This window comes from Rhinoraja longicauda, chromosome 33, assembly GCF_053455715.1.
Source record: "Rhinoraja longicauda isolate Sanriku21f chromosome 33, sRhiLon1.1, whole genome shotgun sequence".
Lineage (NCBI taxonomy): Eukaryota > Metazoa > Chordata > Chondrichthyes > Rajiformes > Arhynchobatidae > Rhinoraja > Rhinoraja longicauda.
This window is the reverse complement of record NC_135985.1, coordinates 14,089,261-14,104,715: the sequence shown is the minus strand read 5'-3', so window position 1 is coordinate 14,104,715 and position 15,455 is coordinate 14,089,261. Positions and strand designations below refer to the sequence as shown.

The 15,455-nt window shown below is 39.7% G+C and overlaps 1 protein-coding gene across 2 annotated transcripts in view; it reads left to right on the top strand.

Moving 5' to 3' along the window:
* gabpb1 (GA binding protein transcription factor subunit beta 1) overlaps positions 1-15,455 on the top strand; it is a 54,597-nt gene that overhangs the window by 13,673 nt on the left and 25,469 nt on the right. Inside the window, exons 4-9 of one of the 2 annotated variants that reach the window (XM_078427486.1) lie at positions 1,098-1,292; positions 3,444-3,582; positions 5,584-5,694; positions 8,737-8,919; positions 9,288-9,403; positions 14,038-14,112. In XM_078427486.1, coding sequence (XP_078283612.1) covers positions 1,098-1,292; positions 3,444-3,582; positions 5,584-5,694; positions 8,737-8,919; positions 9,288-9,403; positions 14,038-14,112 — 819 coding nt within the window. The remainder of the gene's footprint in view (positions 1-1,097; positions 1,293-3,443; positions 3,583-5,583; positions 5,695-8,736; positions 8,920-9,287; positions 9,404-14,037; positions 14,113-15,455) is intronic. The other variant, XM_078427487.1, reaches the window with a different exon arrangement.

The following is a 15,455-nucleotide window of genomic DNA, read 5'->3' as shown; positions in this document are numbered from 1 at the left end:
CACGGCGAGACAACTTTTGTGTTGGACATGGGGGGCCGACCGGAGGCCGTGTCAATTAATCGCCTTAAACCAGCGCACTTGGACATTGACCAGCCGGTGCGGGTTGCACAGATTCGGCCGCGCGGGCGCCCCCCTTTGCAAGTGCCTCCAACACCGCACCCGCCGATCCCCTCATCTCGACCGGTATTTGTACCCCCTTCTCCGCCCCCGTTTGTCCCTCCAGCTGTGCCCCCGCCAGCCCCCCCGGTTGTCCCTCCAGCTGTGCCCACGCCAGACCCCCCGTCGGACGGGTGCCGTACACGGTTCGGTCGACTAGTGCGACCGCCGGTGCGTTTCGTGCCTCTGGTTCTGCGGGGGGGGGGTCCTGTGGCGGCTCCCGAGGGTCGGGCCATACCACTCACGACCCCTCGGCACGGGAATGGGTCGATCCAAGGAGGCGGACTTCGGCCTCGAGTTCTAGCTAGCTACAGTAAACTCACTTTCTCTAGCACCTGACTACTTGTCATTATTTCGGCCTACTTGGCACACTACAAATGGTTCATAAAGGTAAATTCGGAATGCATGGGATGAGGTCGATAGAGCACTTTCAATATGTTCTCTTCCTGCTTTGGATAATTACAATCAGAGAGACAAAAGATACTTTTCTTTTTCCTACTGATGTATGTAGACATGATTCATAGTCAGACAACACAGAAACCAGCACTTCAGCCCAACTTGTCCATGCAGACAAAGATGCCACGCCTGCGCTAATCACATTTGGCCCATATCCCTCTATCCCTCCTTCTGATCCTTAAAGCTATTGCACAATAAAAGAGGAATGTTAAATTAAAGTCTAAAGTTGATTTAAATTAAAAAATATCAGCACTCTATTTCAGACATAGTAATGTTCTTGTGCTCAGAGGATTTGTATGAACAACAGAATAATTTTCTTTTAAAATGCATTTCCTTACTTTCTCTCTGTTCATATTTTTATTACAATGTTTGCAAAATAGCCTTCGATATTCCCGTGGATAATGTTGAGGAAGATATTCATTGTAATGCTTATTAATTTAATAAAAGTGATAACGTCACCTACACATTATCTTTACTTTTGACAGAATGGAGCTGACATAAATGCAAAGGATATGCTTAAGATGACAGCACTTCACTGGGCTGTGGAGCACGGTTACCAGGACGTGGTTGAACTCTTGATAAAATATGGAGCTGATGTTCACGCACCAAGTAAATTCTGCAAAACAGCGTTTGATATTGCGGTGGATAATGGTGATGAAGAGTTAATTTTAATGCTTCAGGTAATTCATTTAATACAATCGAGGCCCCAGACTACGATTGAGATGGATTACAGACATAAGCATCACATTATACTGGGGAACTGTAGCAAATTAATGGTTACTTGCAGAGAAATAAAATTGCAAAAGTAATTGAAAGGAAACTGCCAGAGGTTTTTGGCTTTGGTAATTAATGAACAATTTCTATTTGCAAATTCCCCTTTAGAAAGTGGATTCTTCTCATACATTCTGAAATGCTGTACCATCTTATGTTGAAATGCTTTTCACAGGGAATTTTCCATGAAGTAAACATGGGCAACAATATCCATCTATGGTTATGGAAGCCACAAGTTTGCATAGAATTTTCACAATTGCTGTGCTGTTCTCTAACCCAGTTAATGTAGTTATGCTGTTGAATGTGATGGCCATGATAACAGAACACTTTGAGTAGGCTATTTGGCTTCCCTGTTAGTAGTGTAAAGATATGAGTGGATGAAAGGTTCTGGAGTAGCCTAATGGTTTGCATGTAGTGGTTTAAAAGAAGTGGTTATAGAAATACTGGAGCCTTGGGTTGAAGTTTTTCAAAACGCGTTGAGTTCTCGGGAGATACCAGCGGACAAGAAAACTACAAATGTGATTCTTTGTCTAAGAAGGGAGGAAGATAAAAATAGAGAACTATTTCTTACCTAATATCTATTGGCAAGATGGTGGAGTCTATAATCGAGAAAGAAATGACTTGTCGCTTAGAGAAGCATAATGTAATCAAACTAAGTCAACATAGTTTTATGAAAGGTAAATCATGTTTACAAACCACAGGGGTGAACTACTTGATGACGGCATACAATAGAAAGCTTATAGTACACAATGAAAACGAACTTTGTAAATAAAGTATTTACTATTAATGGGTACTATGAGCTATCATTTGTTTAGGAAGGAACTGCAGATGCTGGATTAAACCGAAGGTAGACACAAAAAGCTGGAGTAACTCAGCGGGCCGGACAGCATCTCTAGAGAGAAGGAACGGTTGACATTTCGGGTTACATTGTTACTTTTTTGCATATCTTTCATTCATTGTCTTTATTTTTGTGCACAACCCGCAGGCATTGCCACTTTCATTTCACTGCACATCGAGTATGTGTATGTGACAAATAAATTTGACTTGACTTGACTTGACTTATCTGTTTACATCATCGTCTATATCTCTCATTCCCCTTTCCCCTAACTAGTTGGAAGGAGGGTCACTGACCTGAAACGTCACTCATTCCTTCTCTCCAGAGATGCTGCCTGGCCTGCTGGGTTACTCCAGCTTTTTGTGTCTCTCTATGAGCTATCATTTGTGTTCAACTGGTAGCTCATTTTAATGGAATCTAATAATGTGTTGTCTGTGGTGAGATCTTAGACTATGTGCAACTCTGTATATGTAGCTTTTAATTATTTCTTTTGAAGCAAAAATAAATTTGTATCTTTACATTCCTGTCCTCCATAGACTTACTGACTAGCCTTTATATGAAATACCCAGGTATCACGGTTAATAAATGCACAAGTTTATCTGCCACTCCAGCTATTAGTGTTGGTTTTAGTTTATTTGTGTCACCTGTACCAAGGTACAGCGAAAAAATGTGTTTACTTGTTATTTAATCAATTCATGCTGTATACAAATACATTCAAGTCAGACACAAGTACAACAGATGGTGCAAAGGAAAAAATATCAGAGTGCAGAATATAGTGTTAGAGTGTTATGGTTACAGCAAAAATGCAGACTAAATAAAAGTGCAACGAGGTAGCTTGGGAGATCAAGACTACACACAGCTTCTGAGGCGTCTGTTCAGGATGAAGAAGGTGTACCTAAATCTGGTGGTATGTGCTTTTAACCTATTATATCTTCTGCCCATTGGGAGAAGAGGGAATGACCATGGTGTAAATGGTCCTTGATCATGTGCTGCTTTCCCATGGCAGAGAAGTGAAGTGTAGATGGAGTTGATGAGTGGTGGCTGGTTTGTATGGTATCCACAACTCTCAGCAATTTCTTGCATTGCTTTTAATGGTGTCTAATCCAACAAAGGTGGGACTGAATAGTTTAATAACAGTTTATTTATTAAGGATATATCCCTTCTAAGAATATAAAGCTTACTTAAGGAATGCCCAATGTTTTATGTGTTTTATCTTACTCTACAGAGGGCAATGGAGAACCAGATTAACACAAACTCAGATTGCTCTGATACAATCACAGTTCACAGTGCTGCACCACAATTCATTATTGGTCCGGGAGGAGTGGTCAATTTAACTGGCTTAGTTACTACATCAAAGTCATCAGGTATGTTGGCTATGTTACAATTATTTGGTTTCCCATTGATGTGAAATCATTCCTCTTCCTGTTTTCCTTGTTCTCTTGTGTCTTAACGGTAGATGAAAAGCGGAGAAGGAGCTTTACCTATAGTGGAGGTTGAGAACAAGTAGAGGAGCCTGATTTCAAGCAATGCAAGCGACATTAATGTACACTGCTCTGCTTACTTTTCTCAATGTGTGAGTGAGTGCAGCTGATTACAGAATATGTGAACCTTCCAATTCAACCTCTATTGATTATAGGTTTAAAATGTTTTAAAGAGTAGTACTGATATTATTCTCATTTACAGCAAGTTAATCAATAATGATCTCAACACAATAAAGAGGCATAACTTAAATTCGGGTAACCAGAAAGTAGATGCGGTTTGGGAGAGAAAGTAATTTATGGGGTTGGTGCACAGACCTCTGAATATTAACTGCACAGTAGGACAGAGTACAGGCACTTCCCGGCTTGTGTAATGGGCAACTTGAGATTCCACATCCCACCGTGTTGGGGAATTCTAAGATTTACCATTACTAAGTCAAGAAATCTCTCTTCATTAGAAGGCGAGTACAGCATGTGCAGGTGGACACTGCCATCTGCAGGTTCTCTACCATCGCATCCCATGCTGTTATCATTGGATCTGAATCCTAGAACTTCCTATCTCTTCTGAGCATAGGACTCTAGTTTTCCAGGAAAGCCGCTCATCCCTACCTTCTGAAGGTAATAGGAGTGGGCAATAGGTGCTGATCTTAACAGTGATGTTCGTAACCTAAACGGTAACATTTTTTTTTAAAGGGCTGCCTGTTTCTCATAAGCAGTGCTAATTTAGAGGCAAAGTGCTGGACTGATGATGCCACTTACTACAGTTTCTGTACTTACAGTAATTCTAAACAACTCTCCTGATTGTCATTCCTATTCAGTGGGTTGTTTCTGTACATTCTGTACTTAATTGGGGATTATACCTATGTATGTCAATAATCTTAATGAACTGTATGCAAAAAAAGAATTTCACTGTAGCTTGGTACATGTGATAATAAAGAACCATTGAATCATAATTCTGGTCGTTTACCCTGCTGAGACATGTTCTTCGACACACTGCAACTTATGAGTTCCTTTTTGCCTGACCTGCTGAGTTACTCCAGCATTTTGTGAATAAAGCAATATTATCCTTCTGTTTCACAAAGTTAATTTTTAAATTCCCAAATTGTAATGCCGCATGTTGAGAGTGAACAGCGAGTGTTACTCTGTGGCCAGATGCCCAATACGTTATTTCGTAAGGTTTGATGTTTGCATCTAGCATGTGCCCCGAATTCGCTTCCTTTCCCATGAGGTCAGCAAAACCATTGTTAATCATGTTTCTCCCGTGTGATCTTTTTTTTCTTTGCAAAGATAGTCCTCCCTTTTCACATTGTACTTCTGGAAACAAATTGCAATAACATGATTATCAAATATATTTATGAAGTGGTCTTGCAGTTCAGAATAATTTAAACTGGTTTAACATATCAGGTCGATGACCATACAGACGAAAGAGTTAACCTGAAGCATTCACTCTTGTCCTCTTTCCACAGTAACTGTCTGACCTGATGGTATCAGCACTTTCTATTTTATTTTAGATGACCATCATCTGCAGTTTTATTGATTTTTCAATTAACATTTAACTATAGAGTTGTAGTATCGTATCGTACAGCACAGAAAACGGCCCTTCAGCCCACCATTTCCACGCTGACCCATTTGCCCACTTCAGGCCTGTTTCCTCCTTTACCATGCCCACTTAACGATATGTGTAATATCCTCTTAAACATCGTCATCATATCTAATTTAACCACCTCCTCCGTAGTGTTCCAGATATCAACCACTCTGTGCTAAATTATTTACCTTCATTTTAAAAAATCACAGCATTTTAAAAATGATTCTCTTTTCGTACTTAAGATTGTAGAACTCTTGCAACTTGTTACCTGAGAAGTATAACATTTGTTCTTTTAATTTTAGACTCGGGAATTTCCACAGTACAGTTTGCGAATTCCTCTACATCGGTGTTGGCTACACTAGCTGCCTTGGCAGAAGCATCTGCACCATTGACACATACATCTGAAGCACCAGGTTAGAAAGCAACTGCTGCTCATTCTTTAAGATGTATAGTGAAAGTGTTTTGTCAAAAGTTCCATGTAGTCTGCAAAGACACAAGCAAAACATTTCACCAGCAAAATGAACTCTTCCGCAATTTCAATTTTAATCAACTTTTATTTTTTTAATATAAGAAATGCTCAACAATAGTTTTCACTTCAACAATGCAGAGGTTTTACAAAGGCACATTTACAAGTATTTGTGCTGTAATGCCCATAATGCTATCTCCTTTATATTTTCTTCATCAATCGTTTCCTTCACTACTGATGAATATAAGGATGTAATTGCTTCCACAATCAAGGTTTGAGATGTAAAACAATATATTTTCTTTGAGAAGGTACAACAGTTTCACAAAGCAGCAAAATCTTGTATGTTTGCGCTGTCTCTGTTAACATTCTATAAACCACCATTCCAACATCATTTCTGTCCTATACATTAGGCTAATCTCAGCTAATGCTGACTTCCATTGTTGCAACTATTATATGAAATGAATCGTAGATTCCTAAAAATCTGTTTCGACAGCACAAAAAATGGATTATGGCCTACCTCAACCATGCCACCTGTGATACTTATCTACGCTAATCCCATTTGCCTGCACAAGGCCCATCTCACTCTACTTTCTTATCCAAGTCCCTGTCCAAATTCCTTCAAAAATGTTGCAATAATGTGTGCCTCCAGTACCTCCTCTGATAACTTATTCCAAAAATTCACCACTGTCTATGTGGAAGAAATTACTCCTCAGATCTACTTTAAATTCCTCATCCCGAAACATTTGGACCTTGGTCTTCTGCAGCTGACTTCTAGACTTCCTGACCGATAGACTTTAGTCAGTTAGAATTGGTCATAATGTGGTCAGTCCCCTGCTTTAATTCGTGTACACCATGACTGTGTGGCCTAGTACAGTGCCAACTCGGTCTTTACATTTGCTGATGGTATCACTGTTGTCGGTTGGATCAATAACAATGATGAGACGGAGTATAGGAAGGAGATTGGAATCTTGTGTCGTAGTTCAAAACCATAACTTTGCCCTTAATATTAGCAAAACTGAAGAGTTGGTTTTTGACCGAAGGATGCGAAGGGGTGAACACAATCCTGTCCTCATCAATGGATGCCGTTGGGCATGGTCAACAGCTTCAAGTTCCTAAGCATCACTATCACCTGAAACGTAACCTGATCACACTGATTCAGTGATCACATCAGTGTATTTACTTTCTTTGCCATCTGAGAAGATTTGGCACTATTTTTATGTCTATATTAAGTACCAATTGTCTATCTACTTTCACTACTTATTTGTCTACATTCAGATGAAATTGGCATTACAATAAACGCCAATGGCACAACTCTATTTGTAATGCTCAATGTTCTGGGTGCGTGTGAGAACTATAACTAATGGTATGCATCGAAGAGAGAAGATTGAAAATCAAAAACACTGTAGATGCTGGAAATCTGAAATAAACCAAAGTGCTAGAAATAGATAGCGGGTCAGGCAGCTTCTGTGGAAAGTGAAACAGTTATTATTTCAGGTCTGAGGCCTTTCATAAGAAAAGAGAAGATTGTTTATTCACCGATTGTTATGGTTTCCATGTTTATCAATTACTTTCTTTGTGGATGTGCATTGATTGATATGTTATATTTTCATCAAGAATGAAATACTTTGAAAGGCAGGAATATAACACTTTATAAACATAAATTTGCCTTATTTGGTGCTTTCTTCAGTAGCCTGGGTAGATTGAGTCTGAAGAAGGGTCTCAACCCGAAACGTCACCCATTCCTTCTCTCCAGAGATGCCGCCTGTCCCGCTGAGTTTTACTCCAGTTTTTTGTGTCTAGTCTTGGTAGATTATTAGATCAAACCTATGTTTGCTATTCTACAGCAGCATGTGTGGTGTTGAAGTATATTACAGATAGTGTTACCGATAATAGAAAATATTCTTCATCTCCAGGCACAATTTCCAAAACATCCAATATGATGTAAAATAATCTAATTTCTATTCATTCTGTTAAAGTCTCAAAATGTTTTGATGATCTTTCTCTCTTTGGAGTTTGCTTTTGAACATTCTGCAATATTTCTGGTCATCTTTAAAGGGTGAAATTGACCAACCAAAGTAAACTGTGGCAAAACTTAACCAGAACTTTTGTGTAACTGTAAAACTCTCCTTAAAGTTACTAGCTCCCCGGGTTCATGCCATCTTCAACCATAAGCATTCAATTAAACATTGAAATCCCCAGGCCCATCGGAATATTTTTGTATCAGTAATCATGGTTTACTGGGTAGGAATATGGTGAATGCTGTGGAGATAAAAATAATAATAATTCTGTTCTACTGAAACAGTCAAATACTAGGATTTTTGAAACTGGATAACTGGCTTCTTTTGTGCATATGGATAGAAAAGGTTTGGGGGGATATAGACTAGGCACAGGCAAGTGGGACTAGCTCTGCTCGGCAACTAAGTCGGAGTGGACAAGTTGAGCCGAAGGGCCTGTTTCCGTGTTGTAAAGTTCTATGAGTCTAAGACTGTTTTGTTTCTAGGTTCATAGGTATCAATGCAGTAAGTTGCTTATCCTTCTCAGGAAAGGCTGCCTGTGACAGTTGAAGTGCAAATTATCATTCAAGACAGTAATGGGCTTACCATGTGCCTCTTGGTTTCAGTCAAAATTATGACAACTTGATGCACCTGCCTGCTGGCAGTGGGGTGAGATTGGCTGGAGGGTAGCCAGGATCTGCATTGAGGATAGGTTGCCTGAACTAGCGCCCTCCTGGAATTAGTGTGGTGGGGGAAGGGTATGCTTACTTAGGTAGGCCCCTGATGTGGGGCTTGGTGACTCTTTGTTGCAATTTTATTGTAACGTCTTTGTCGTATATATGTCCAGTTAATCCGTCCTTCTCTTCCTGCTTCCCAGTGGATGCTTCTTAGCATTTAATCAAAATAAATGTTTAGTACATAATGATACCTAAAGTGGAAAATGTCAACTATCAGAATTTAGGATTATACGAGAAATTTGTTTTTTTTTCTTTCAGCAATTGCTACAGAGGAAGTAGTAACAGCAGACTCAGTGGATAGTGCCATACAACAAGTTGTCAGCAGTGGAGGTCAGCAAGTGATTACCATAGTTACTGATGATATTCAGTTGAGCAGCTTGCAGGCAGCCAGTGACAGCATGAATCAACCAATCATTGTGACAATGCAGGATGGACAGCAAGGTAAAGTGTAATTAATTGATAACATACATTGTGAGCAAATACTCATTCCCTGTTTCCTGGTATTCCCTCTTCAACTATTGATGTAAGATAACTATTGCAAAGTTTAATACACCAGGGTAATTGAGCAGGTGCAACACACTTTTACAAAATTAATTAAGGTTGTATCTGCTTTGACTGCACTTGGTGACAGTAAAAATAAAGCAAATATTTTTATTTCAAAGAATTTGTAGAAATACAATCACCTTGCACATTAAATGCTTAAAATAATAAAATGCATTTCAGCTGCTCACAATCATTAAAATGAAGCGCAACAATTAATAGAATTTGGTTTCTGAAGTTGTTCTGTTGAATCTATTTCCATCTCCTAGTTTTGACTGTTCCAGCAACTGACATTGCTGAGGAGACTGTAATCACTGAAGAACCATTGATAAAGAGGCGTTGTATGGAGATAATTGAAAATCACATTGATAGCACAGAGATCGAGGTAAGCATACAAGGAATCATTAATTTCAGGCGGGGTTGTGGGGAGGGGGTTTTGGGGGGATCTTTCATCTGTGTTTCTTGGTGCTACAAAGGTTAGAATGTGATCACTCACTATATTCATCGCTGCATTTCTGTTTTCTTCAGTACTGAGACTCTTTCATGGATCTATCCCAGATATTCTTTCACCAAGTGACCTGTGTGCTGTCAATTGCACACTTAACTTTTGTTTTTAAAGTATTTGAGAACAAATGTCAACAGTTGCGATTTCCTTTGGAGACCTTTAGATTTATGTTAACTCATTTGGGAGCAACATGGAGAGATGTCATATATACAAGCATAGTAAAATGACACTGGACACATTTCTTGGATATTTTAATCGGTAGAGGAAAAGGAACAACCAAACATTTTGTTGCAATGTTGAAGTAATTCCATAAACTTCTGAGTTGCAGTTTCTACCGTCCTCTGAATCGACTACTTAAAACAAAACAGAAGAGACCCAAAAAACAAACTGCTAGAAGAACTCAGCAGGTCAGGCAGGATCTGTGGAGAGAACTGGACAGTCCATGTTTTGGGTCAAAATCATTTATTTGGGTAGATGTCTGCCATTTGTCCATTGGATTCTTGCATGCAATACCATTCATCCTATTCTACCTCCTTATTTCTCTGTATCTCTGCAACGTACTTTGTTTAAAGAGTAGTTCCTCTAATTCTTTTTGCTGTTAAATTATCAAGGGATAATTTATAGCCAACGAACCTACAGTAAGAGGAAGAAAGCAGAGAACATCCATATGATCAGAGAGAACTTGCAAACTCTCACAAACGGCACCTGATATCAGGATTGTGCCAGGTTCCCTGAGCTGTGAAGTGAAAAGCAGATTTGATCAACTCCCCTCTAATCCAGCTACCAATTTGTCAGACTCCTAATTCTTCACTCCTCTGTAAGGAAAATAGATCCTCCTTATCTACTTTGTCTCTTCGTATCCACTACTTTTGAATAGAAAATAGCCATAGCTTAGATGATCTTTCCTATTAGCTGAACATTTCCAGTTACGTTAACTTCCTCTCAAATATTCTCTGCTCTCTCAAATGTAATTATATATTTTCTGTAATGAGGTGACCTGAAATATGCACAGTAGTCAAACCAGTCTAACTTATGCAGATTTTCCTGTCCTTATATTTCATGACTTGGCTGCTCAAGAAAAGCATTTTGTATGTTGTTTTAAACTGTCATGTTGACTGCTTTGCTACCATAAAGCTTTTGTGGTCATACACTCCATTTATTGTGTATTCACTTATATTGTACTGGTGTCCCTTCCCAAATACTTTACCTTTCGTTTATCTGGATTAAATCACATTTTCTGCATTTCTGCCCATCTGGCCAGACCATCTATATCTTCCTGCACAAAGCACAAAGTGCCGGAGTAATTCAGCGGATTAAACAGCATCTGTGGAGGGAATGAATCACAGTATCCGCAGTTCTGTAACTAAAGAAGGATCTCGACCCGAAATGTCACCCATTCCCTCTCTCTTAGATGCTGCCTGACCTGCTGAGTTACAATATGATAAGTTTTACTCTACAAATTGAGAGGGAGAAGGGAAAATCGGAAGTGTCAGTATTACAGTATAGCAAAGGGGATTACAGAGGCATGAGGCCAGATTTGACTGGAAGGAGGCCCTAGCAGGGAAGACGGTGGAACAGCAATGGCAGGTATTCCTGGGAATAATGCAGAAGTTGCAGGATCAATTTATCCCAAAGAGGAGGAAAGATTCTAAGGGGTGTAAGAGGCACCCGTGGCTGACAAGGGAAGTCAAGGACAGCATAAAAATAAAAGAGAAGTATAACATAGCAAAGAAGAGTGGGAAGCCAGAGGATTGGGAATCTTTTAAAGAGCAACAGAAGATAACTAAAAAGGCAATACGGGGGGAAAAGATGAGGTACGAGGGTAAGCTAGCCAATAATATAAAGGAGGATAGTAAAAGCTTTTTTAGGTATGAAGAGGAAAAAAATAGTCAAAACAAATGTGGGTCCCTTGAAGACAGAAGCAGGGGAATTTATTATGGGGAACAAGGAAATGGCAGACGAGTTGAACCGGTACTTTGGATCTGTCTTCACTAAGGAAGATACAAGCAATCTCCCAGATGTTCTAGTGGCCAGAGATCCAAGGGTGACGGAGGAACTGAAGGAAATCCACATTAGGCAGGAAATGGTGTTGGGTAGACTGATGGGACTGAAGGCTGATAAATCCCCAGGGCCTGATGGTCTACATTCCACGGTACTTAAGGAGGTGGCTCTAGAAATTGTGGACGCAGTGGTGATCATTTTCCAATGTTCTATAGATTCAGAGGAACTATCTGAAGTTAGAGATGTCAATGTTCATACCGCAGGGCAGTTTTCACCCCAGCGGTATGAACATTGACTTCTCTAACTTCAGATAGTTCCTCTGTCACTCTTTCCCCTCCCCCTTCCCAGTTCTCCCACTAGTCTTTCTGTCTCCTACTACATCCTGTCTTTGTCCCGCCCCCTCCCCTGACATCAGTCTGAAGAAGGGTCTCGACCCATTCCTTCTCTCCCGAGATGCTACCTGACCGGCTGAGTAACTCCAGCATTTTGTGTGTAACTAGGGATTTTGGTGAGTGGGGTGAAGTGGGTAGAGCTGCTGTTTTAAAGAACATCTAAGATTGAATTAATAAGTAGTCACCCAAATTAAGAGTTCGAGAAGTGGGGGGAATATGCTTGTCGTCTTCCCCCCCCTTGTATTTTTAACTCCACATGGCTGTCTAAAGGATAGTATTTTATCTTCAGGTAATTAACTAATTCCTTTTGCTCTCTGCTGCAAGTGCTATGCATGTGGTATTAAACTAAACAAGCTGCATTCCTCTTAAATGTTTTTTTAGTGCTTCAGGGGAATCTGTGACCTGAGGGCAGGGGGGACTGTTTGCAGATGTTTAGCTAGCATTCCCGGTAATTAACAGCTGGGGTATGTTGGCCAGGTGTCATGAAAGTTCTTCCTCAAAGTAAGACTACGTTATGAGTTCTATATTTTGTCCTGTGCTATCATGTTGGGTCATGGTGTTTGAGGAGTATGGATAAGTGACTTGTACCAGGAAAATAACTGTAGATGCTGGTTTAAATCAAAGGTAGACCTTTCTCTCTCACTCTCTCTCGCTCTGCCAATGGGTTCTCTACTTTACTACCACCTTCACTTTGAGTTTTAAGGCAATGCTGAAGGTACACAAAGACTGGTGTAACTACCATGTCCCCATTTTCACCTGTTAGACCATATTTAGTTGGTTGATAATTTTAGTTCATTGATGTTCTATTTCTGCCTAGTTTTCAAGCAGAATCATTTTTGGACATGTAAACCTTAAGTTTAGAGAAAGGGACTGCCGGAACAATGGTTACTTGGGACCAGCCATGTAGCTTCTTTCCCAGAATTGGTCAGAACAGGACAATATTTAGAGGAATAGCTTGATACTTGACAATACCTGATAATTACTTTAAAAATAGTCTGACTCGGGTCTTTGGGATTTTGGATGATATAAGTGCAAAAAACTGTTGCCAAATCATGGAGTAAGAAGAAAGAACACGATTATGCAAAGTCTAAATTTCATATCCAGTTGAGAGTGAAAAACTGAAATGTGAAACTAATCTCTAAGATTTAACTAATGATAATTCCAAACTTATAAAAGCTGATGTCTGTAAAGATACCGGTTGTGGTGGATGTGATCTTATCTTACATAATTCTCTAGATTCTGGAAAGATCTCAGCAAATTGGAAAATGTGACACCCTTTTCCTGAAAAGAGACAGAAATTTGTCTGACATTTTTTATAAGGGAAACCACTAGAATCCTTTTTTAAGTATCAGTAGTCACTTTAGAAAATCAATATGTCATCAAGCACGGTCCACATGATTTCAGAAAGGAAATATCTTGTTTGACTAATTCATTCTTTGAGTATCTTCTGACTAAGGTGGATATAAGGAACTAATAATTGCGATGTATTTGAATTTCTGGAAGGTGCATGAAGGTTGTTGCACAAAGTAAAAGCTCGTGATGTTGGGTGTAAAATTATTAGCATAGATACAGGATTGGCTAAAATGGAGCTGGAAAGATTGCATAATTTTCAACTTGGCTGTTCCAAAGCAGTTTATTTAATCTCCTCGTGTCGCATCGTCTGTGACTGTGTTCAAAGATATAAAACTGAAGAATAGAGTCCAGGTGCTTCCATAGACCTTCAAGATTCTTTTCACATTTTCCTGTATCTCCCTTATCGCAAGCTTTTAGATGCCTATAATGGGTGGCCAGTAATTATCCAGCACTACCTTATTCCTGTACAATGTACTGACACTGACTCAAACTCATGTGCTGCAGGGAGGCTGCAGAGAAAGCTATAAAATTATAAAACGCTGTAGAATATGATATCCAGTCCAGAAGGCTGCAACGAACTGAGATGGAATGTGAGGTGCTGGTCCTCAAGCTTACAAATTTGTTCTGACTGTTCTTTATTGCAACCACACTTCTCCAATGCGAATTAAATGAATACTCAATAATGGTTTCTGGTAACTTTACCATCGCAGGTGTTAGACAAGTTAGCATGTGATCACCAGTTTTATACCTCTTCCCTTCTTTGAATAGGAATGCAACATTTACAGTCCTCTGATGGATGTCGGCAACTGTACGGTGATGGTCCTTGGCAGAAGCAATAGAAAGGTTGTACAGTCTAAAGAAATCTTTCCAATGAATGAAGGAGGAGAGGGACTGTGGAAAGCTGATTCGGGGTTAGCAGATGAGCTGGTTAAACAGGATACTTAGCTGTGGAAAAAGAGCCATTGAATACAGAAACAAGGGTTCCACCCAGGCAAATCACTGCTTAGCTTCGGCAGGAGAAATGTGTACACGTCAGTAAACCGTAGGATCAAGTACACGGAGAGGGTCCAGATATGTTTTACGAGGATGGTTATAAATGAGGAATGAAAGGTTTGTGGGGAAATTGGGAAGCATGTCCTTTGAAGAAGACAGATAAACTTGAAAGGTGTATTTACAGTGGGTTTGTGACCAATTACTGTAGAATAAAATAATTGGCAAAAAGAATAGAATTTTCAACATGGGAATTAAGCTCTGAATTGCATAAGCTGAAAAGATGGTAGTAGTAAACTCCTCTTGCAGTTTGCAGATAAACCTGTTATGTATCTACTTGCAGAGAATTAATGCGCAGAATCTGGGAAAGAGAGAATCAAAATAATCTGGGCTCTGGAAATAAATTGGACAACTCTTTCACGGAGTCAGTTTAGTTACAGTGGGCCAACTGGCCTCTCACTGTGCAATAACATTCTATGGTTCTAAGTAATTATGGTGGAGGGGCTTCAGAGGACCGGTTCACTGACTTTAGAGGACCGGTAATCATTCAAACAAATGTTTCTAACAAGATCAAGTAATTAGACAGTTCACGCAGAACTAGAGAGAGCTAGATAGAGCTCTTAAGGATAGCGGAGTCAGGGGGTATGGGGAGAAGGCAGGAACGGGGTACTGATTGAGAATGATCAGCCATGATCACATTGAATGGTGGTGCTGGCTCGAAGGGCCGAATGGCCTACTCCTGCACCTATTGTCTATAATTGCATGAAATGGTTTGGCACGGTATACTTGCATTTGATCATCAAGAAGCATGGTGTCATTGTTGGTAATTGGAAAGTATGCTAATTCATTGTAAATGTAAAGTATTTTATTGAGAAAGCTAATATTTTTGTGGAGCCTAAAATTTTGAAGTATGTAATTTGATTTAAGAAATGTGAGGATTAAATTCAAAGTTAACTTAGATCTAAACTACATTGCAGGTCTCCAGAGCTTAGACTAGCTACAATGTCACAAGGGACCAGCTTGTGTACTGCAGACTGCTGGATCTCGTCAAGTTAATGAGGCACTCTTCAGGGTTGTCATTCAGCTTTGGTTGGGATCAAGTTCTGATTGATCTGTTTTCTGAACATTTGTGTTTCTGCAAATAGCATTTATGTCAGGAACATTACAGATTGAAAATGGAATTTATTGTGTGACTG